Below are 26621 nucleotides of genomic sequence, written 5' to 3' on the forward strand. Positions count from 1 at the left end.
TTTATTTGTATCTTTATTGTCTTTATTTAAACTATTATAATATCAATTGTTGACGTTCTTGGCGTTAAAACTTTTTGATCCAAAATAAATAACAAATAATTTAATGATGCAAAATAAAAACAACAGTAAAATTCCGATGTTCATTAGTCATATATCGATTAAGCACAAACACATCTGGTTATCTCTATTAGGTTCGTTATGTTTTTTTCCCGTTTTTATCGTTATGAGTAATTGGTCTTTTTTTCAAAGTAAAGTCACAAAAATACAGATCACTATTGAGGAAAAATTCAAAACGAAAAGATCCTTATCATATGGCAAATTCAAAAAGCACAAAAACACTAAACGATTGGATAATAACTGTCTTTTCCCTGGCTTGGTACAGGCATTTTCTCATTTATTTTTTAGGGTTTTTTTTATAAGGCAATTTTGGTCTATCTTTTTTATATTCTGAGGCCAATAATTTCATCATGAATACCAGGACAAAACTTTTTTAGACGCGAATCGTGTTAAACTATTTAATGTGTTACATATCTCGCCTAAGCCAAGTATTCAATAAACATGGTCTTCACTATTAGTTCCTTTTAACTTATCGGTATTCCGTAATATTCTAGATATGGAACAGTTGATCATAGACTTCATAAATAGATACAGACCTCTTTGTCGGACAAATGGCATTACATATAAAAATAAAAGGGTGCTTGACAGCAGGCTTTAGTACTTTTTCACTTAATTAACTCCATTTAACAAAGTCTTGTACTGTATAATCAGAATTATAGGTTCAAGCTTTGGCAATGTATGTATTTATGTTTGAATGTTCAAATGTTGAATTTTGAACTACTGAAATGAATTTATATTTGTGCTGCTCAGTCTTGAGTTTCTATGTTGTGTTTTGTATACTTTTGTTTGTATTTGATCAATATATATTTTATAGAATGGCTTTTTTTCTACTTTAATCTAAAGAAGCAAAATTAGGTATTAGGTGTATGATTTTGCGCTGTTCATGTTTAATCCATGCTATATGTATACAATACTTCTAGAAAATAATACTGCCAGCGTAATTTCAAATACAATAAAACAAGTATAGTAAAGGAATTGAATAATGGTTACCTTTACCTGCTAAGTAATGATTTATTTAGCGTTCCGATGTGAGGTATATTTAAACAACAGTTATGTGCTGATGTTTCAGTATCAAAAATTATTATAACCAATCAAGGTACCACAAAACTAAGTGCATCGCATAAAATACAGAAGATGCAAGACCGGTTGCGTCGAGTCAGAATCGTTTTAAGAGATACCAGAAAATATGGTATGAATTTCAATGAGAATCTCCATCCAAGTCACAATTTTTAGAAGTAAAATATTATGGGTCAAATTACGGTCTTCTACCCAGAGCCTTATACATTTTTATTGCTAATACTGTAATTTTATTGCGAATAATATATTCAAATGACATCAGTTGAAAGACTTAATCAAATTTATAATAATTAAACTGACCCTATCTACAAACCAAAACTAAATTTGATTAATTTACGGATTAAAAGCAAAAATCGATTGATATTGTATACTTTGTAAAACATAGACAACAATGCGAAAATATCTAGATGTATATACATGTGGATGTAAATACATTCATATACTTTTCAAAGAAGATAAGCAGACCACATGGAAACTACTTTTTACCTGGCACCAAAATAATGAAAATATCTGATTTTGGATTTTTTTTATATACATGTAGATTAGTGAAAATGAAGACGCATAAACAAGTCAAATAATCGGTTTTGTATTTAACTATGTGATAAAGTGACTGAATTTACTCTATTCCAAGATAGGTGTGCACAATGTTCCGCATTTGTTGAGGTTATGCAAATAGTGTCAAACACTCATAGGACAGCAAAGGCTTGTCTTGTGACTCTGTCTTTTTGTCGTTTTGTGATTATTCATGGGTTGTGTGCTATTCATTGTTTTTTATTGTTATATCGTTCTATCTGACTGAACTGAAAGGACATACAAATATGAAAGGGTACACATTTTCACTTCTTTTGTTAAAACACTGAACTTTATTATCTCCAATTGTTAAAAATGCATTTGTTCGTTTGTAGAAGGAAAAGACTACACTAAAAGCCTGGACAATGTATAATTATTATAATATAAGATGGCGAAATAAACCAAAGAGATATTCAAACTCAAGAGATGAAAACAAACTGACAGTGTCATGGCAAACAATGAAAAAAGGACAAAGGACAAATAACAGAACTAGAAACTAAAAATTAGCAACACGAACCCTTTCAAAACCTAGTGAGCAAATCAGGTTCTTTCTTCACTTGAATTACTTGCATTATATAAAAGAAAACATGTATTTTCTAGTACATTTGATATTTTTTTATAAAGTAACATCTGAGCAGCGTTTCTATCTTTAACAGAAAATTCTGATACGTATGCACTAACTCTTCTTCGAACAGAATAATCGCTACATGGATTTTTAACCAACCTGAAAATATAAACAACATTGTGTAGATATTAATTAGAAATGGGTTTTCTTCTTTTGGTTTATTTATATGTTTAGAAGTTTGGTGTCACATCCATTATCACTTAACTAGCATACCTTTTTTGTCAAGGGGCCAGCTGGGGCACGCTTTTTGGTTTGTGATATTTTCTCGCTGTGTTAAAGACTACCATTTCCATTCTCAATTTTATAATAACAGAAAAAAAATATTTTATACAAAAAAATGGACATTGCTGTTGAAAGTTATCTGCAAAACCTAGTCTATATATGATTTGATCCTATTGAACATTTCACGTGTATGATAAAGAATTTTGGCAAAGCCAAGTTTGGTTACGATGGTGCCACAATGGCCTTGTGTGCATGCATACCTTGTACGGAATTGAGAATTTCGACAAATCCTAGTATTCTTACATATGCCATTCTTTTCTAATGTGGTATTGTCCGCTATGGATTACATTACAATGTACAACGAAAGTAGACTTTTCATTGAGCTTTCTCTTTTGATTCAGATTCATAGTATCTGACAATGTTTCACAAAATCTATGACCAATTGTCAGTTATACCAGTATTCAATTGTGAGCTTTATCATTTTATTTTTAAATGAATTATATCAATAAGTTCGTGATACATACACTAGCTGTACTATCGATCAACTGAGTAACTATCACGAAAAATGATGTTTCGATCTGAATACCCGATTAATGTGCATGTTGTAACCAACTATTGTTTCTTCAAATTCCCTGAACCAGGAATATGGCAGTTCTTATAAAAAAAATCGTTTCTATGTATGCTGCATAGAAATTTGTTAAAAAATAAATTTTGTAAGTACTTTTATACTGTTTATCTGAAAAATACTACACGAAAAATATACCTCTACAGTCACTGGGGTACAACTGATATCCGTAACTGCAGTTACGTATATCCCAAGATGGCAGACGGTGTTTCAGGTAAATATTTCTTTTGTCGATTTTGCAATAAATATGCATCATTCTTCGGTATTTCGTGTCTTTTTTAACGTATTACTAAATTTGAAACGGGAATATTGACGTGTTTTGTCATAGTTAAGCCGCCTAAGAGAGAAATCAGCAATCCAAAAAAACGCGATGATAAGGGTAACTGATAAAAATTTATTGACGTTGATATGCGTAACTGGAAATATTGATATCCGTAACTGATTATTTTCTAAACAATTTGTTGCATGACTGATTTTGTTGAAAATACTTCAAGCTCTCAGTGAGAAATGTGTAACGGTTAGTAATACTGTTCCAAGTTTCAACGCATTTTGACTTATGTTTTTTTTTACATATTTGAAGTATTTTATATAGTGAATTGCAATAATTTCTCCATGTTTTTAAATATTTGAAGGATGTGTCACTTATCTCTGTTCATGGTAAATATTTAAATATCGAAGCCACGATGAAACGAAAGGATATGGTTGAATATTAATGGAAATCCCGAATTCATTGAAAATAACGCATTTGGAAAGAATTTTATTCATCATTTGTTCAAAATAAGAAATAAATATATCTTCATGGCTTTTGATAAACAAACCATTCACTTAGAATTTGAAAAAAGTTTTCTCTTAAGGATCGATCATTTTACTTGAAAGATGTTATATTATTTTAACGAAAATATTAACCCCAGTGTTGATGAGATTGGTACAAGGTTATTTTCGTGCAACGTATTTTGACATTTTTATTTCATGTGAAGCCGTGAAAAGGTTCGTTATTCACCGTGTTTCGTGAAATCCGTAAAAAGAGCAGTTCAAGCATCGTTCATCGTGAAATTGCAATTTTATTTCGCGTTCTTCCATGCACATATCCACTTGACGACCCCTCGTTAATGTAATTAAAGTTAAATGATCGATCTTCTTGAAGTTTATGGAACATTGCATGCTGTAATTGATTTTGTGTTATTTAAATGAGTTATTTTAGGAAACAGTTCTAGAAACATATATTTTATTATACAACCGTCGAAGATATTCTTGTATGAATTTATGTATTTAAAATTGTGTCAACATTTTTGTTAATGTCCAATGGCAAGTTAAATCCATATTCAGAACGCTGAATGTGTTTTTGCAATAGTCGAAGAGGGGGCTTTGGTTGATTGTATAGGGATTCATTGGAGCAAGACTGGGGCGGACCCCCTCTTATGGCAGTCAGTGCCCTCCCCCTTTATGACAATTGCTGAATCCGCAACTGTAAGGGCAATTATTCGGCCATCCTTATCACACACATTATCATTCTCCTTTAACAAAAAACTTTGTCGTTTTTTGTGGTCAGTGTTACAAAAAATAAACTGAGATTTTTTCAAAAACTATTGAATTCAAACAGGGGAAGAATTAAAGGCCAGGGAGTCGTCGCCCACCCCCCCCTCTCCCCTAAAAATGTGGTTGATTATATTTGGATTCAATGGATCTCGACTGGAGTGGGCCCACTCTTATACCACTCAGTACCCCACCCCGTCCCTTTTATTTCTAAATCCGCAACTGAATAATTATTATTATAACGGCAATTATCCGACCATCCATATCACACACATTATCAAATCGACTCTCTTTATGCAAATTAAAAGGTAAGCTCTGCCCGGTCAGTTGATAAAATTTTGTATAAAAATTATTTATATAATTATATAAACATTTTTAATTATGTTGATTTAACTTTTTATTTCGTGGAGATTTTGTACTCAATTCATTTTTCTTAATTTTTGCTTTTTATATTCGATTGATGTTTTTTTGATTTTAACATGTACTATACATATTTTTTTGTTTCTGATTGGCAAACTTCGTTGGTAACTAAAGAAGCATTTACTTTTATGGATAAGTTGTTTGTAGAACACGATTAATAGTTAAAGGGGCATAAATGTTAACCCTTGTCCGACCGTCCGTACGTCCTGATCTTGGTTAGGCTATGTGTTTAGGTCCGTGTTTTTTTGGATACTAAACATGATATATCATTGGTACCTGGTCAGCAGAGAGACATTGGATTCACTTTAGATATGGTCAGTTTAACCTTTTTGAAAATAATAAATGACTGGTTAAGTTTTGCGTTTAGGACAATATCTTAGAAACTGGATAAAGTAAAGCAGTGGTATCTGGCCTGTGGATTGTTCTTTGGTAGTATAACATGGTTCACTATTACTAAGGTCACTGTAACCTACATTCAGACACACACTACTTTGGTTAAATTTTACATTAATTCAATTTTCCTGGATACTGTTTCTAGTCAGTGGTTGGGTCTTTGATATGACTACAGGTTTCATTATCAATAAGGGCGCTCTGACTTTTATTTATGTATCAATTACATATAAGTATATATGTAATATATGTAGATGTAGCCGTTATGTGCAACTATATTTTATTTTGTTTGTAAAATTTAACGCTTGCCGCCAGTCTTCAGTCTGTTGCTCTGCCATAGCTTAATCAAATAAAGTTTGGTTGGCAACAAATATTACACAAATCGCTTATAATGAAGCGATGAACACGGATGTGTCGAGACCAATTAAAGGCCTGTCAATAAGTTAGTAAAATATATCAGATTTCACGGTTATTCTTTCGAATGCATTTGGATTGTAAGTCCTTGAATTGGTATTTTCTAACATTGTGATATTATTGTGAGTATACATTTTTTCTGTTTCCGATATTTGTTTATTTTTTGACGATTTTATGACAGTTTTATTTCCAAAAATTGATTTTCCGAACCATTTAATCGAGGATAATGAACAACGTAGAAACAACAAGCTTATAGATACAGTTACGGATATCCTTTTCTAAACGTTTATCACAGTTACGGTTATCCATTTTTTCAGTTACCCTTATCATCGCGTTTTTTTGGATTGCTAATTTCTGTCTCAAACGACAGAACTATGAAAAAAAACGGCAGTAGCTCCATTTCAAATTTAGTAATACGTTTAAAAAGACATAAAATACCAAAAAATGATGCATATTTATTACAAAATCGACAAAAGAAATATTTACCTGAAACATCGTCTGCCATCTTGGGATATACGTAACTGCAGTTACGGATATCAGTTTTACCCCAGAACAGTACTGGTCTCACAGTGTAGGTATATTTATGTATACGTAATGCAATAAATGAGGAATTCTTTAACTAAATAGAATTTGATTCATACTTACATGATAACAGGGACATTTTCCTTTACAACGTACAGATTTGCCCCTGAAACGATTAAAACCATTGGATTAATGTGTTTGAGGTCTGATTTAGCCATCTAATTGGAGACTTTCCGTTTTATTTTCATTGGAGTTCAGTATTTTTTTTTTTTTATTTTTTTTTTACCTACTATAATTATCTGCTATTACCGTTATGGTTTCCTTTCTGTTAAAAAGCAATCAAGGCACAAGTTCTATTTGTGTAATTGCTTGATGGAGTTGAGTGGAATAGACTGCACTTTAGTAAATAAGTGTTGTTAATTGATATTTTACCGCCTCCGTCGCAAATGTACCATGTGAGACAAAGACACATACAACATCGAATTACAAGATAGGTGTAACAGTAAAGACGTGAATGACTTTTAATTTTCACTTTACTTAGAAGAAGCAGGCGCTTTGTTTCGTATGTACGACATGTTTTTTTCCCGTGCAGATTATTAAGTCAATGATATTAAAGTTCAGAAACATTTACTTTTATAATCTGCAATGTTATTTCCCTTGAATAAGCGTGGCTTATTCACTTCAAATATCTTTGAATGCAATTTTAAAATCAGTTATTAGAATGACAAGAAGCATATTTTGCTTTTACGACGAGTGTATTTCCTGAGAGAGTTTTCTATAATTCAAAGTTTCTAGTATATGTACACATGTACTGGCTTTGTTTTGTTTTTTTTCACATATGAATTCTTTGTCCTATAGTTTCTTAAAATGTCAAATTTTTACAATTAACCATAGGTTGTTCTCGACGGAAAGTTCTTATTCTTTCAAGTACCATCTTGTTTTCTCGATCAATACATTCTTCTGATCTGGTAATTTTAAATCTTGGATTTATAGGCGAAATTGATTTTATTTGTCCTAATTCTTCACTTTTGATATACATAAGAATGCTCGCATGTAAACACAAAATGTAATTAATGATATCGCTAGCTGTGAAAAGAGGGAAGTATCTTGTTGTTGAGATACAGTTTCATTTCAAACAAAAGCTTTTCTCAGTACTAGAACGATATATGAAATATAAAACTTACTTGCATCTAGCCAAACATGCATTAGCATATGTTTTACCATCATCACCACACACTGGACGCTTCCAATATGGGCATCTACTACAATCATGGCCACCACAAGGACATGTGCCATAACACTTCACTTTTACTCGACTGCAAATGTAAACTGTTTCTTTGAATAGCACAAAACATGCAGATATGCAACGCAGAAAATGAAAACGACAAATTTGTCAATATTGCATTTTTTTAAATGACTTTGTAAAATGTCACAATGTTTTAACGCGAATGTATAACTATCTTCTTTACATAAAAAATAAAAAATGTAGTGTATGTTGTTGATTTTAAGTCAATCTAGAATACCTTTGATGATTTGACAAATTTATTCTAATTTACATCATCAATTAGTGGTTATGAAACTTTTTCTGGTATTTATCTATGTGTTAGTTTCAAATTATCTGATTTCCAAATTTTGCATTTAGTTATAGTTTTGCCTTCACTTTCTGTGTACAATTGCCTGTATATGAATTCGAACTGTGTTGAACAAGGAAAAGGTTTTAGCATTTGATTTTGTTTAGATAAAAATATCAAAAAGCATTTTTTTGCACAAAAAGATCTGTAGAATATGGCGGCACTTATGATAACATTGCCTTCTGCAAACCCTGAAAGGCATCGTTGTGTTAAAGTGTTCGAGTTTTCCTTTTTTACTATATTTGATTTTGATTTTTTTCTTCTTCAATTAAACTGTAAAAACACTTGATTGAAATCTGGTTTGTGTGCTGTACGAAGACAAAAACGAGAATCTGCTATGTCATATTGGACGTCAACAGATAACTCATTCATGAGTAATAGCAATTTTAGGGAGTTTATTTTATTCTTTTACCTACAAATACTCCCACAATTGATAAAGAAAGTATTGATCAACAAATTATAGAGCTACAAGTCGCTAGCAAATGATCCAAAACCATGACGTAGTCTTGACAAGTTCATGACTGTAACTAATACTTCCTTTACACACTCACTATTTTTTAAGTCTGATAGATTGCACTCATGGATCCTAACGTTTTTGGTTACTTTTACAACTAAACTTTGAGATGTTTATAGTTATCATGAGCTACTTACGGTATATTGTGAATTATTATCTGTACTTCTTTGTTTCATATTTATTTGTGTTTTAGTGATAAAGATTATAACAGAATGTTGACTGCTGTACCATTTTTTTTTAAACTTTTTTAACCCATTATGTTTGTTTTGTTCACGCTTCTTTGTCAATACAGTGGAATTTAACGCGAATGTCATACAATTGAGAGGTTCGGCTAGCTATAAAACCAGGGTCAATCCATCATTTTCTAGAGAATGCATGTACCAAGTCAGGAATATAACAGTTGTTATCCAATCGTTTCAAATATTTGAGCTTTTGATTTTGACATTTGATTAGAGACTTTCTGCTTTAAATTTCAGTTCAAAAAAACAAATACTAATAGTAAGTTATTGTTTTTGAATAACATCTTATCTTACGGAAAAGATACATGTTGTACCGTGCGGTTAACGATGCTACCGAACTATAACTAGTTATTTACGAAAAATCGATTTGGTGACATTCGTTAGAAGATTTAGACCGTGTTAAAAACCTTGACTCCTCTATCAGGCATTCTAAAGTGTGGTTGTGAGTTGTTGCGAGTTATGACGAGTTATGGTCATAAACCAGTGTGTAATTAATGGATGCCTGCTACTGACTTCCATTTTGGTGATTCTTAAGGACTCACTAGACAAATCTGTGTATTTGAAGGGTGCAAAAGGCATAGATTTTATAAAAGACTAAATCATATTTTTGCACGTTTCCTTACATATCCTACACATTCCAAAATCTTTACGATTTGACCACATTCACGACTGATTTTAGAGTTTTACGAGTTTTTACGAATAGTTACGAGGTAAATAGGTTATTTATGATTTTTAAATTGTTATATATTTTGGCGGTAACTAAAGAATCGAAAGACAAATGCATGTTTTACAGGATAACATAAGATAACAACTTCATACTGTACCATCAGAAATCTGATTTAGATATCATGAAATAGAGTTAACACATGTTGAAAAAAGTAAAATCACAAAATACTGAACTCAGAGGAAAATCAATTTGGAAAGTCCATAATCACATGTCAAAATCAAAAAACAAAACGCATCAAAAACGAATGGACAAGAACTGTCATATTCCTGACTTGGTACAGGCATTTTCAAATGTAGAAAATGGTGGATTAAACCTGGTTCTATAGCGCTAACCCTCTCACTATAATAACAGTCTCATCAAATTCCGCTACATTTACATGATGCTTTAAATAAACAGTCACAATTAATGAAATAGTCAAAATATGGGTACATCAGTCATCATCGTATAACAATTTCAAAAGGAACAATTTAACAGGACACAAAAACATCTACTATCTACGAACACATGGATTGATTTGAGTGTCTGACGTCAGAAAAATTATATACGTCACATAAATTTGTCGTTCAATGTGCATACAAACAATTTTAAAATTTACATATGCAATGTACGCATACAGGGTTAAAAAATCAAACGTATGTAAGAATAAATTACAGAAATAGACCGAGATTCAAACTAGTCCAAAAGTTATACATAGAATTTATGAAAATCCAAAACTTATAAAAGGAACAATTTAACAGGACACAAAAACATCTACTATCTACGAACACATGGATTGATTTGAGTGTCTGACGTCAGAAAAATTATATACGTCACATAAATTTGTCGTTCAATGTGCATACAAACAATTTAAAAATTTTCATAGGCAATGTACGCATACAGGGTTAAAAAATCAAAAGTATGTAAGAATAAATTACAGAAATAGACCGAGATTCAAACTAGTCCAAAAGTTATACATAGATGTATGAGAATCCAAAACTTTTAAAAGGAAAAATTTAACAGGACACAAAAACATCTTCTATCTACGAACACATGGCTTGATTTGAGTGTCTGACGTCAGAAAAATTATATACGTCACATAAATTTGTTGTTCAATGTGCATACACACAATTTTTTAAATTTACATAGGCAATGTACGCATACAGGGTTAAAAAATCAAAAGTATGTAAGAATAAATTACAGAAATAGACCGAGATTCAAACTAGTCCAAACGTTATACATATAATTTATGAGAATCCAAAAATAAGATGTATGCCTTTTAAAAATCTTGTTGTTCTTGAATTTTATGTTTCTGGTTCTAAGGTCGAAATAAGGAAATTTCGTTTATACTTTTTTGCATACAGATATTTAGGGTAAAAATATTCTTCAAACATCTTATAACAAAGCTTTTTTCCTCAGGAATAAATTAACCATGTGTATTCGGCAAAACTATAACGGAATTTTTGGTCCTTATTGCTCTTCAACTTCGTACTTATTTGGCTTTTTTTATTTTAGCGTCACTCATGAGTCATTTGTAAACAAAACGAGCGTCTGGCGTAAATACAAACTTTCAACCCTGGTATCCACGATGAGTGTATTTCATTTTCAAGAACTGTCATATTCCTGACTTGGTACAGGCATTTTCAAATGTAGAAAATGGTGGATTAAACCTGGTTCTATAGCGCTAACCCTCTCACTATAATAACAGTCTCATCAAATTCCGCTACATTTACATGATGCTTTAAATAAACAGTCACAATTAATGAAATAGTCAAAATATGGGTACATCAGTCATCATCGTATAACAATTTCAAAAGGAACAATTTAACAGGACACAAAAACATCTACTATCTACGAACACATGGATTGATTTGAGTGTCTGACGTCAGAAAAATTATATACGTCACATAAATTTGTCGTTCAATGTGCATACAAACAATTTTAAAATTTACATATGCAATGTACGCATACAGGGTTAAAAAATCAAACGTATGTAAGAATAAATTACAGAAATAGACCGAGATTCAAACTAGTCCAAAAGTTATACATAGAATTTATGAAAATCCAAAACTTATAAAAGGAACAATTTAACAGGACACAAAAACATCTACTATCTACGAACACATGGATTGATTTGAGTGTCTGACGTCAGAAAAATTATATACGTCACATAAATTTGTCGTTCAATGTGCATACAAACAATTTAAAAATTTTCATAGGCAATGTACGCATACAGGGTTAAAAAATCAAAAGTATGTAAGAATAAATTACAGAAATAGACCGAGATTCAAACTAGTCCAAAAGTTATACATAGATGTATGAGAATCCAAAACTTTTAAAAGGAAAAATTTAACAGGACACAAAAACATCTTCTATCTACGAACACATGGCTTGATTTGAGTGTCTGACGTCAGAAAAATTATATACGTCACATAAATTTGTTGTTCAATGTGCATACACACAATTTTTTAAATTTACATAGGCAATGTACGCATACAGGGTTAAAAAATCAAAAGTATGTAAGAATAAATTACAGAAATAGACCGAGATTCAAACTAGTCCAAACGTTATACATATAATTTATGAGAATCCAAAAATAAGATGTATGCCTTTTAAAAATCTTGTTGTTCTTGAATTTTATGTTTCTGGTTCTAAGGTCGAAATAAGGAAATTTCGTTTATACTTTTTTGCATACAGATATTTAGGGTAAAAATATTCTTCAAACATCTTATAACAAAGCTTTTTTCCTCAGGAATAAATTAACCATGTGTATTCGGCAAAACTATAACGGAATTTTTGGTCCTTATTGCTCTTCAACTTCGTACTTATTTGGCTTTTTTTATTTTAGCGTCACTCATGAGTCATTTGTAAACAAAACGAGCGTCTGGCGTAAATACAAACTTTCAACCCTGGTATCCACGATGAGTGTATTTCATTTTCAAGAACTGTCATATTCCTGACTTGGTACAGGCATTTTCAAATGTAGAAAATGGTGGATTAAACCTGGTTCTATAGCGCTAACCCTCTCACTATAATAACAGTCTCATCAAATTCCGCTACATTTACATGATGCTTTAAATAAACAGTCACAATTAATGAAATAGTCAAAATATGGGTACATCAGTCATCATCGTATAACAATTTCAAAAGGAACAATTTAACAGGACACAAAAACATCTACTATCTACGAACACATGGATTGATTTGAGTGTCTGACGTCAGAAAAATTATATACGTCACATAAATTTGTCGTTCAATGTGCATACAAACAATTTTAAAATTTACATATGCAATGTACGCATACAGGGTTAAAAAATCAAACGTATGTAAGAATAAATTACAGAAATAGACCGAGATTCAAACTAGTCCAAAAGTTATACATAGAATTTATGAAAATCCAAAACTTATAAAAGGAACAATTTAACAGGACACAAAAACATCTACTATCTACGAACACATGGATTGATTTGAGTGTCTGACGTCAGAAAAATTATATACGTCACATAAATTTGTCGTTCAATGTGCATACAAACAATTTAAAAATTTACATAGGCAATGTACGCATACAGGGTTAAAAAATCAAAAGTATGTAAGAATAAATTACAGAAATAGACCGAGATTCAAACTAGTCCAAAAGTTATACATAGATGTATGAGAATCCAAAACTTTTAAAAGGAAAAATTTAACAGGACACAAAAACATCTTCTATCTACGAACACATGGCTTGATTTGAGTGTCTGACGTCAGAAAAATTATATACGTCACATAAATTTGTTGTTCAATGTGCATACACACAATTTTTTAAATTTACATAGGCAATGTACGCATACAGGGTTAAAAAATCAAAAGTATGTAAGAATAAATTACAGAAATAGACCGAGATTCAAACTAGTCCAAACGTTATACATATAATTTATGAAAATCCAAAAATAAGATGTATGCCTTTTAAAAATCTTGTTGTTCTTGAATTTTATGTTTCTGGTTCTAAGGTCGAAATAAGGAAATTTCGTTTATACTTTTTTGCATACAGATATTTAGGGTAAAAATATTCTTCAAACATCTTATAACAAAGCTTTTTTCCTCAGGAATAAATTAACCATGTGTATTCGGCAAAACTATAACGGAATTTTTGGTCCTTATTGCTCTTCAACTTCGTACTTATTTGGCTTTTTTTATTTTAGCGTCACTCATGAGTCATTTGTAAACAAAACGAGCGTCTGGCGTAAATACAAACTTTCAACCCTGGTATCCACGATGAGTGTATTTCATTTTCAAGAACTGTCATATTCCTGACTTGGTACAGGCATTTTCAAATGTAGAAAATGGTGGATTAAACCTGGTTCTATAGCGCTAACCCTCTCACTATAATAACAGTCTCATCAAATTCCGCTACATTTACATGATGCTTTAAATAAACAGTCACAATTAATGAAATAGTCAAAATATGGGTACATCAGTCATCATCGTATAACAATTTCAAAAGGAACAATTTAACAGGACACAAAAACATCTACTATCTACGAACACATGGATTGATTTGAGTGTCTGACGTCAGAAAAATTATATACGTCACATAAATTTGTCGTTCAATGTGCATACAAACAATTTAAAAATTTACATAGGCAATGTACGCATACAGGGTTAAAAAATCAAAAGTATGTAAGAATAAATTACAGAAATAGACCGAGATTCAAACTAGTCCAAAAGTTATACATAGATGTATGAGAATCCAAAACTTTTAAAAGGAAAAATTTAACAGGACACAAAAACATCTTCTATCTACGAACACATGGATTGATTTGAGTGTCTGACGTCAGAAAAATTATATACGTCACATAAATTTGTCGTTCAATGTGCATACACACAATTTTTAAAATTTACATAGGCAATGTACGCATACAGGGTTAAAAAATCAAAAGTATGTAAGAATAAATTACAGAAATAGACCGAGATTCAAACTAGTCCAAACGTTATACATATAATTTATGAGAATCCAAAAATAAGATGTATGCCTTTTAAAAATCTTGTTGTTCTTGAATTTTATGTTTCTGTTTCTAAGGTCGAAATAAGGAAATTTCGTTTATACTTTTTTGCATACAGATATTTAGGGTAAAAATATTCTTCAAACATCTTATAACAAAGCTTTTTTCCTCAGGAATAAATTAACCATGTGTATTCGGCAAAACTATAACGGAATTTTTAGTCCTTATTGCTCTTCAACTTCGTACTTATTTGGCTTTTTTTTATTTTAGCGTCACTCATGAGTCATTTGTAAACAAAACGAGCGTCTGGCGTAAATACAAACTTTCAACCCTGGTATCCACGATGAGTGTATTTCATTACTTACGCACATCTAGCTTTACACCTATTAATATACGTTGTGCCATCTCTTCCACAAACAGGACGCTTTCTTTTATTGCAGTGACACTTGCTACAGGGACAATTTCCTTTGCATTTTGGAGTTACCCCACTGAAAATAAATATTTACAATGTTATTTAGTTATATTGTTGATGCATCGTCGTTTGAATTGTAAAAACTTTAAAAAGGCATAAAGGCACTGACAGATAAGATGAAAATGCTTGAACGTTATTTAGAACATTGAATTCCAGAAACACAGGGCCAATTGACTACATAAATTATTACAATACTTGATATAAAAATCGTATATTCCGTCATGTCGAATAATAAGAGGTTATCGTTGGTCATCTCAACATGATAGATTTTATCGCTTGAGCCGTCACGGCAAAAGTGAGAAAAAGACATTGAGTGGAGATGAAGAATGCTAATCTGTTTACCGCTATTTTACCTATGACGAAGTGTTAGTCTCATAGACAACAGCACGTGCGCCCTTAGTTTCTAGCGATAATTTTTCATATCACTCTTCTGTGGGGGAAAACTATCAGTCCGTAATACGGGTTCACAAATTGCCGATTATTGCTCCCGTTTGAGATCAGACAGCGATACGAAACGAAAAGTGAAAAAGTTGAATTACTATACTCACTTATCTGGAATTTCCTTTAAATGTCTAAACGCAGTCGTTTATGTTCGTAACAGATTCCTACGTGTCGAAAAGTATCCGAATAGTTCGGCGAAACACCCTGACAGTTAGGTGCGTCCCGAAAAACATTCGGTGAAACTCAGCCGATATAGTCTAGTCGGATTACAATGGTGCCTTTGTCGTGACAGATTCTGCTGTATCGGATCAAAATCCTAAAAAATATTTTTGTATTCTGGACGATATCCTGTGGAACGGGAATGATCTGGAATAAATTATCATTGCTGTTTTTATGCCGATTGATTCCAGATTGCATCCATATCTTGTCGATTGCGAACCGTTTTTCCGAAACCGTTCCGGAACAGTCCCGTTATAAATACGAAATTCTTCAATAATACCCACGTCAGAGTCCCGACAATTACAGAATACAATACGACTAAGATCAGATAAAGCCGATAGCAATACGATAGAGCAGATCGTGAAAGGATTAAGTTCCGACAGTACCTGTTGATCCCGATAATGTCGACAGTTTTCGAACGGATAACTTCTGTCGGCGTCAATTCACTGGCTGGTCACTGTCTGATCTCTGTCAGATTACATTTGTTAGAATAGGGACGCAGTCGTAACAGACTTGGTCGAATTTTACCTGGCGATAGATACAAATTGGATTAGACGCGGATTGAGAACGGGATTATCGGGATACATTTGGCTGGAAACGGTTGAATATCGACACTTCCTGAACAATATCTGATTGTTGTCGTGATTCACAGGATCTTGATCAGACTTTTGACAAACTTTACTCGGATATGGTCCTGTCAAGGCAGTAAAAATCGTGAATGTGTGACCCAAGCTTTAGATCAAAGAATAGCAATAATCCATTATTTTTATAATCTGACACTTGTTTTACTACTACAACTTACTTGGTGTATATACGCATTCTTCTGCAAACGTCTATACAGATTAAACTCTTCATTGGAGCCCGAAAACACTTGCTATTTCATATATCTACTTGTATATCTTTGCAATTGTGGAAGCACATAATTAATCTTTTCCCAAGAAACGTTCAAATTTTTAAATGCATTTAATTCTAGTACTTACGCGCACACAGCTTCACATGCACTGCTATACGTTTGACCATAATCACCACACACAGGTGCCAATACAGATGGACATGCACATGCGTTACAAGGACATTTTCGTTTGCATTTAAATCTCACGCCACTGGAAAACAAAACATTCACTTTTTTTATATATATATGAAAATAACATTTTATTCGTTTTAGTTATATATTGAAATTGAGCAAATCCAAATGAATTCGGTTGAGAACATGTCATACTTTTACAAATAATAAAGATAAAAACAAAATCTCACAGAAACGAAAACCATTGCTAACATTCCCGAGAATTCCATGTAACTGATGTAAGGAATGTTTGCTTGTCATCTTTTGAATTTTTTGGAACCCCTTTGGTTTAACGATTTTAATGACTTAAAACATTTTGCCAACTAAACCTTCATTTTTCTTTATATACCTCTTGTTTGATTATCAGCCATTTGTAAAAGTCTTATAAGTTCTTTGTTGTTTATTGATAGTTTCTGAGAAGTTTATCTTGTCAATAATAAAGATATGAAAAATCAAGAGAGCAAAAATGTTATTGAGTAATATTATCGAAACCAAGCACATTTATTTTATTTTCGCTTTTTTATTGGTTCATTTATTCTATCCCTTATCAATAAATACTACTGTTACATGTGTTATGAAAAACTTTTTGAAAGATTTTGAAACTGAGTATCGAAATTCTTAAACAGGTAATGATATACATAATAGTTTCTTAATTTGTAAGCTATCTATTCAGCATTGTGAGTGTGAGCTTCAAACACGCTAATGATAAATGTATGATAAATCAGTAGACATTGTTTTTGCTTATAAATCAACTTCGCGTACACATTTTAATCTTTTAATGTGTGATGAATTTATTTAATACTTTCTAGTTTTAATTTTTAGAACTTGTACAACTATATAAAAAAGAAGATGTGGTATGATAACCGGGGAGGAAATAAACAACTATAGGTCACCATAGGGCCTTCAACAATGAGCAAATCCCATACCGCAAAGTCAGCTATAAAAGGACCCGAAATGACGATGTAAAACAATTCAAACGAGAATTATAATGGCTTTATTTTTATTAAACAAATAAACTACTTAAATTTTAACCTCAAAAGAAACAAAACATGTTATTGAATTGCTTGTGATATCCAGTTTGGCTACCATTGCACACCTCTACTTTCGTTTTGGTGAATATTTTATCTTTTTTTTTTGTTTATTCCCAAATGTAGGATGACTTATCATAACAGAGTTTAAACAGCCAACATATAAGCTTTTATCGACGAATTCGCTCAAAAATCTTGTATATCAATCTTAAACTAAAACTTTGTTAATACATTTCTTTAATGCTCTTACTTTCAACCCGTTGGAAGCGTCCGGTGACCCTTTAAAAGGGACGAAAGATACTAAAGAGACAGTCAAACTCATAAATCGAATAAACTGACAATGCCATGGCTAAAAATGAAATGGACAAACAGACAAATTATAGTACACATGACACAACAAAGAAAACTAAAGAATAAACAACACGGACCCCTCCAAAAAATAGGGTTGATCTCAGGTGCTCCGGAAGGGTGAGCAGATCCTGCTTCACATGTGGTACTTGTCGTGTTGCTTACGATATTACAAATCCTGGAAAACCAACTCGTGATGGAGTGCGTAAAATTTACAAAGAGATGATTTCAACTTCACCATTTTGAATTAAAATAAGACTTACTAATTCTATGCTGATTTAATGACAAAAACTATAAAGTATTGTCTGCATTATCATTGAATGGTAATACTGTCATTTACGAAAAAGATCAGAATCTTTGTATTTAAGTATGAAAACATTATTACTCATTTTTTCATGAGCAAGCAGAATATAGATCTCTACTTAAAAAAAAGTTGATTATGTCGATTATGTCAAACTTACTTGCATTTAGCTATACACTTATTATCATATGTTTTACCATCAACTCCGCAAACAGGACTTAATTCTTTTGAGCACGGGCAAACATCTGTACAAGGACATTTTTTTTGGCATTTGATCTGTATGCCACTGAAATAAATAAGAATTTTCAATTCGCTTAAGCAATATTGAGTTAGGCAGCATTACATTCGTTTTACTATTTTAAAAGTAATAATGAAAATCAAATATTGATTTATAAAACACAAAGGTTAAACTGAAAAAAATAACGTATAATTAAACCTGATAAAAAAAGACAATGACAAAGAAATAGACATTATAGCCGATCATTTGGTATGTGATTATTATTTTTGTTGATGGCCGTACGTTTGCCAAAAAATGCTTTCATTCACTTCCTTATAACTTTCATAGCTAATTTAACATTTTCTCTTTAATTTTATAGCCATTGTAAATAGATATTTTGACGTTATGAACAAATCAACTTTTTCAGTCAGTTTATATAATCCAGTGTCACAGTTTCTATCTGACTAATATTCATATATTCATATTAATTTTAGTTTACTTTCAACGAATAACTGGTTGTATTCATGTTTTCTTCTAATCAATTCCTTGACGACTCTTTCAAATCTTAGATTCTATGGGTTTTAATGCTATTCATAATACGAATTAGACATATTGAATTGAAATATCATTCAACGAACTAGGACGTAATTTATAAGGACTTTTTGAGAAATTTTTATGTTAAAAAAATATTTACGAATATATACCATGATGTGCAATTTAGAAATTTTATAAAACCAAATTATGGACGTATCTGGTGTGACAAACATCCTATACTAAGGTATGACATTAGTTTCCCCAGTTCAGTGTGAGTAATGACATTGTTTGTTCATTATAATGACGAAAGTTATTATATTGCGATTTTAATCAAATTGAATGTGATATAAAAGACATTGGCAAAACTAATGGCCTGGTAAATAAAAAAAAAACGAGGTATACTTTTTCGGAGAAGACCTTAATCAAAATCATTAAATTTTAGATTGAAGTTATTCTGTTAGTACCACTTTTTAGATAATTTGCTAGTTGGTTTATTTGCGGGAGGGTTGGGTGGAGGGTAATCTTTAAATCATCCAAATACATCGATGTTTGCTAACAATCATTAACCTCGATTTTTGTCTAATAGCATGCGCTATATTTTTATATATTTTTAGACAAAGACAAAAACTGCAGGGTCACTACAAGTGAATCTTACCTTTGATCTATTTTAGAAATAATGCAATTGTTAACATTAAAATTTAACAAATTTTGCCGTTATATTGAGCATGTCTGAAATCATCTTCTACAATTTGAACTGTACTTATGAAGGGCATATGTGTAATGAAAGTTAATTAAGTTAAAAAACGCATCCTATATGTAAATCAATAGACAAATTTCAGATTATCTTCAAATACAAAGCTTGAACTTTACCTACATTATTTTTATTAGATACAACTGTCGATTGTTAAAGATATGCTAACAGTGCAGGTGTTTTTTTACTGTTAAAGCACTTCGGAGCAAGTAAGATATTTAATAACATTAATACTTACGAGCATCTAGCCGCACAATCGTTACTGTATGTTTTGCCATCAACTCCGCAAACGGGACTGTATACTAATGCGCAGTGACAACCTCCATCAGGACAGGGACATTTACCTTTGCATTTAGCCTTTACTCCACTGAAACAATTTTTGATAAAATTAATTTCCTTGAGTAATATTGAGCTAGGCAGCATACCATTCGTTAAGCCATTTGAAAAATAATAATGAAAATCAAATCTTGATTTATAAAACACAAAGGTTCAAACTGACAAAATAACGTTTTATTAAACCTGATAAAAAAAAAGATATTGACAAAAAAATAGACGAATCAGGCAGTAAACGATGTCAAAGACTATCCGAGATCAAAAAGACCTACTATGCCATCAGCTAGGGAAAATCAAGCATAATGAAGCTTGGTCAGAAAGAAACCCATTGCATACAATACAATAAATTTATTAGACTTAGATATCACACGATTTTATTTTTTTTATTTCTTTTTTATATTTTTGTCACTTAAACTCGATCATTCGGTATGTGATTTTCTCCATATTGATGGCCGTACGTTTGCCAAAAATTGTTTACATTCACTTCATTATAACTTTCAAGATAATTGTCACATTGTCAATCATGCATTTTTGTCTTTGATTTTATAACCATTGTAAACAGATATTTTTACATTATAAAAATATCTACTTACTTTTTCAGTGAGTTTATATAATTCAGTTTCACAGTTTATATCTGATTATTCTTCGTATATTCATATGAATTTAAGATTAATTTCAACAAATGGTTGTAATCATGTTTGCTTCAAACAACTCCTTGGCGACTCTTTAAAATCTTAGATTCTATTGGTCTTTATGCCATTCATACAAAACACTAGGCATATAGAATTGAAATATCATTCAACGAATCAGGACGTAATTTATAAGGACTTTTTGAGAAATATTTATGTTAAAATACATTTGCAAATATATACCATTATGTACAGTTTAGAAATTTTATAACACCAAATTATGGACGTATCTGCTGTGACAAACATCCTATACTACGGTATGACGTTATTTTACCCATCTTCAGTGTGAGTAATGAAATTGCTTGTTCATTATCATGACGAAAATTATTAAATTGAACTTTTAATCAAAATGAATGTAAACTGAAAGACATTGGCAAAAGTAATGGGCTGGTAAAAACAAAATTACAACGAGGTATACTTTTCCGGAGAAGACCTAAATCAAAAATATTATCCAGTAGGTACGTATGCTGTTAACATTTTTTCAAATATAGAACTAAAACTTATGTTGTTTAATAGATCCTTTTTACTGATAGAACTAGAAAGTGTTAAATTTTATTTTCATTCACTGAACTCTATTTGAGTTATCATGACTTTTACGATAAAGAGGTGTGAGAAAATATTTGCGTAACAAAAACACACTCAAAGGCATACTAAAAAAGAAGTCCACAAAAACTGACGTTATTAAAGGCTATCAAATAACAGAAAAATGTAAAACAGCTGAAATATTAATGCCGTGATACATGTACTTTCTGAATACATCCCGTGAACAACTTATAAAATTTTGTACAACCAAACCCAATACGGACGTATCAGTCACATATAATACAACTTTTATGCCATTTTTTTTCTGCCTATATATAAATTGAGAAATCCAGCATTTTAAAATTTATTTCAAATAGGCAAATTGTTAGACTATGCCATTATATAAATAACACATACATGTCGCTGAGAGGGTGATCAGATTGGTACCCGACAAAATATTGTCAACCGCGGCGAAGGTGTACCCATCTGCTCTATCACCATTCCAGCTTTGTGTTATTTAATTTATTATACCGATTGTCCTACATTATTGTCTTTTCAGATGAATTTCATTCAAAAGTATTTTCTTTGATGTCACATGCATAACAACGTTACGGGGATTAAATGTGAAGCAAGATGTTTTATTTTATTTTGACATTCAAATAATAGAATCTGAGCAAAAACGTCGAGCTTAAGCATTGTCTTTAATAACTTGATGTAAATACATTTCATTGTGTTTTTTTTCAATTATCGATTTTTGATTGGTCTGGACGAGAGGGTGAAAACATGTCAAGCGGTCAGCCATGTGATATAGTTAATTAACACCCTCGTAGTAGTCCATCAAAATATGGCATTTTTACGTGAAGTATAATAAGACTCAATGTCCACTGAAAAAGACCAGAAGAACACATGACCTAAAAAAAAACCAACGAAGTATGTAACTTTACTTCATTTGAAGAAGATCTGATAAGTATGAATCGAAATAATTGTTTCTCAAATTAAAAGACTGACATCTGTTTTTGAACATATTTTTTACTTGATCACCTCGATGTTTGTCTCAAATTGACAGGACAATAAAATCATCTTCTCAGTCTAATGTAAGAGAATGTAAATACTAACCGCATATTTAACGTACAACTCATTATTATATGTTTTGCCATTAAATCTTCTTGCAGCACTGTGTATTTTTAGGTTTAACAGTGAATCCTACTTTTACACCATTTAAATAAATGCAATTTCCGGTACTATTATTGTACTTTCAATATCTTCGTTGTACTATTAAACAAAAATTATTGAACCATATGTGCAATTAAAGTCAATTAAGCAATGTCCAAACTGGACAAATTTTGACAAAACTGAAAAAGTTTAATAACGAATTATATATGTTAATTTCATTTAGAGAAGCAGGTGTATCTCTGTCTAAAAATCTGGCAAATTTGCTAAGAAAACCATATATTTTTTTATTGCTTATAGTTAAAGATATTTGTATAGCATAATCACTGTAGATGTTTGTAACCCTGACAGAAAATAATAAATCTCCTTTTGGAGCAAGTCAGATATTAAAATACATTAGTACTTACGCGCATTTAGCTTTGCATTTGTTACTATATGTCTGGCCATCACTTCCGCAAACCTGGTTATATGTTTTTGGGCAGTTACAAACATTATCGGGACAAGGACATTTACTTTTGCATTGAACCTTTACTCCACTGAAATAAAATAAATTTTCAATTTTCTTTAGTTGTATTGAGCATAACTGCAATAGATTTGTTGGATAATACATAGAAAAACAAATAAAGATGATATTCCGATTAAGCGTTGTGTTGATTGGACAAAGAAAAACAAAACAAATTACAAACTTTAAGGTAAAATCTGAAAAATAGGGATACATGTTTCTTAAGGGGCTCGATGAAGTCCGCATATGACGTTATTCTACTTAAACATTTATTGTCAAATCCTATACTGTTTATTTTTTTATGATTCAAGTTATTAAACTGTGCTGTCAGGATTCTACTTCGTCAAAATTATTTCCATATTACGGCACCTAATCTTAAAATCGTCATAATGGAAGCCATTGTCGTTTTGAAAATCTATCAATTTAGCTCCTGAAAACATATTTTACTAGCTATTGCACAGTTTTAATGTACTTTGGTCGGAACCATTGTCAGCTGGGATTTTCGATATTCAAAAAAAAAATCGAAATAAAATGTTGTGAAAAGGTCAAAAGAGAATTTTTGAAGTCATTGTTAAGAACCACCAAAAACTTATGTACTTTTGGTACACATGTGCTTTTCGAGCATAACAACTCTGTTGTAATTACTCATTAGAAGGGTGCAGAGTTATAACTTGATGATTTAAAAAGATAAATCTGCTATCTTTCTCTTTAATTTTGTTCGAAGGAATTTATGCATAGGCACTAAAAAGATCTACTAGAATTTGCACCTACCACAATCGACTTCTTCGTGAAACGTTGTCTATAAATTAAAAGTGTACAAATATCTGGAAACTTAATTCAATAATTTAAGTAAACTCACACACAAAAAATGCATATAATCGTAAATAAAGCACATTCATTAAACTTGTTAAGCCCATATAAAAAAAGTATACACAATTAAAATTACCCGACCTTGCCTTTTTTCTCTCTCACAAAGAAAACATGCAATGAAAGTCGACGTAGCATTGTATGATTAAACGATGTTTTTCATAAAATAAAAAAGGTGAACAACGATTTCTTTTAAAAAATAAATCAGTGTTTCTTCGGATAAAAGTCAGACACTTTGCTTATACTATTATAATGAGAAGAGTTGCCGTTACTGTGAAAGCAAATAATTAGTCTCCCCTTCAAAGCTAGTAAATATTAAAGTTAATTAGTACTTACGCGCACGTAGCTTTGCACTCATTATCATATGTTTTGCCATTATAACAGCAAACAGGCCTATATGTTTTTGGACAGTTACAACCATCATCAGGACAGGGACATTTATTTTTACATTTGATGTTTACTCCACTGAAATAGAGTTCAAATTTTCAATTTCCTTTGTCATATTGAGCATACCTACAGTTCGCCGTTTCAGAATCTAATGCATCCTGGGGAATATTTTTAAAAGTATACACCTAAACGTTTTAATTGGTTAAAAATGTCATAAACAATGGAAATTCAACCAATGACCTGACATTATTTTCATTTTGGGGTACGAACAATGAAATTACCCATGGTTCTTTAGATTCTGAAACGGCCAATTGCCTCGTGGTACAACGATTATGGTTAACAAATAAGGATGAAAGTCGATTAAGTATTGTTTGTCAATTGAAAAGGGACAGAACAGAAAGCTTAAAGTTAAAACAAATAGTGATTTACCAACATGATCAAAAGACGATTAGTGTAAAGCAATACATTGTACATGTACATGGATAGCCATTGTACCAACAAAAACAAATAATTTAACAATAGGAATATCGACATTAACAGTCATATAACCTATTATCCAGTATGTGATATTGTTAAATAGTTCATAACTAGACGCCTTCTTAAACAAATACTAATCCTAGTAAGATTCGACAGATTAATTACTGTACGATTTTTTGCTAGTATTGTCTTATCATTCAGCCATGGCGTTGTACGTTTTTTTTACGATCTCTGAGTTTGAATGTCCCTCTGAAATCTTTCGCCACTCTTTCAGACGAGAACGGTGACATTTTTATTTTGAACTCTCACTGAGTTTATACTTTATATCAACAAAACTATAACCCATTAAAGTTTAGTTTTATTCAGGACGTAGGTTTATACAACATTTACAAATATCTTGTGATAGATACTACTTTCGAATATAGACTCACTGTGAAAGCAATAACTTAAAACTGGTAAAATATTAAAGTTCATTAATACTTACGCACATGTAGCTCTGCACCCATTCTTATATGTATTGCCATCATCTCCGCAAACAGGAATGTATTGAGGTTGACAGTGACATAAAGATAAAGGAGCAGCTGTAAATCAAAAATATTTTTTTCAGCTCAGTATGCAGATGATATGTCTAATATATTCTGTATATTTCAAATACCAAAGCTGGTGCAACGTATTTGCCTTTTTTGTCACATTTGTCGAACCAGCACAAAACCTTCACACTGTAAACTTCTAAATAAGGCATTTGTCGCAAAATACCAAGAAAAAAGGATAAGAAAATTATTTCTTTTCCTCATACTTGCATTCAAATCATTTATTTTTATTTTTACTGTTCACATTTAGTAAACAAATCAAATATCCATAATAGCCTTATTTATTCCTATATTTGTTTTTACTTGTTCGAGTGAACGTGGTGGTGGATTTTTCTTCATGTACGTTCGACACACAAAGTCTTTGAAACCAAAACACATGACATTTGTGACCATCAAGACCAAATTAGCTTGAACAGTGATGCTCAAACTTAAAGTACTTCTTGCGGGAGTTGTTACTTAGTTTATTTACAGTTTATTTCAAACCTAAAAACAATATCAAGATATATATCTTTTACATAATGCCTAAACACTATTACTCTCAAATGTATTTTGCAAGAGAATGAAAGTCCATCAGTAAGGGCGTAATGAAACAGGTTATTTATCTTTTAATTACTATTTATAGACCTGTAGCGCTTATACTTGACTTGTTATTCCCGATACACTAATAGTTATCAAAAGTACCAGGATTATAATTTTTTTTATACGCCAGACGCGCGTTTCGTCTACATAAGACTCATCAGTGACGCTCAGATCAAAAAAGTTCAAAAGCCAAACAAATACAAAATTGAAGAGCATTGAGGACCCAAAATTCCAAAAAGTTGTGCCAAATACGGCTAAGGTAATCTACTCCTGGGGTAAGAAAATCCTTAGTATTTCGTAAAATTCAAAGTTTTGTAAACAGAAAATTTATAAAAATGACCATGTAATTGATATTCATGTCAACACTGAAGTGCTGACTACTGGGCTGGTGATACCCTCGGGGACGAAACGTCCACCAGCAGTGGCATCGACCCAGTGGTGTAAATAGTTATCAAAAGTACCAGGATTATAATTTTTTTTAATACGCCAGACGCGCGTTTCGTCTACACTAAACCAGTTCCTAGTACTTCAGTATTGAAATTATTTA

General features: G+C 31.5%; 1 protein-coding gene across 1 annotated transcript in view; it reads right to left on the reverse strand.

Moving 5' to 3' along the window:
* Window positions 1-1955: 1955 nt before the first annotated feature.
* LOC134687820 (ovoinhibitor-like) overlaps window positions 1956-26621 on the reverse strand; it is a 49802-nt gene continuing 25136 nt past the window's right edge. The window contains exons 7-16 of the mRNA XM_063548279.1: window positions 25390-25486; window positions 24378-24506; window positions 23080-23208; window positions 20197-20325; window positions 18617-18742; window positions 16697-16819; window positions 14950-15072; window positions 7700-7831; window positions 2368-2488; window positions 1956-1994 (exon numbers count right to left, since the gene is read on the reverse strand). Of these exons, the coding sequence (XP_063404349.1) occupies window positions 1956-1994; window positions 2368-2488; window positions 7700-7831; window positions 14950-15072; window positions 16697-16819; window positions 18617-18742; window positions 20197-20325; window positions 23080-23208; window positions 24378-24506; window positions 25390-25486 (1148 nt within the window). The remainder of the gene's footprint in view (window positions 1995-2367; window positions 2489-7699; window positions 7832-14949; window positions 15073-16696; window positions 16820-18616; window positions 18743-20196; window positions 20326-23079; window positions 23209-24377; window positions 24507-25389; window positions 25487-26621) is intronic.

Source organism: Mytilus trossulus, chromosome 10 (genome assembly GCF_036588685.1).
Source record: "Mytilus trossulus isolate FHL-02 chromosome 10, PNRI_Mtr1.1.1.hap1, whole genome shotgun sequence".
NCBI lineage: Eukaryota > Metazoa > Mollusca > Bivalvia > Mytilida > Mytilidae > Mytilus > Mytilus trossulus.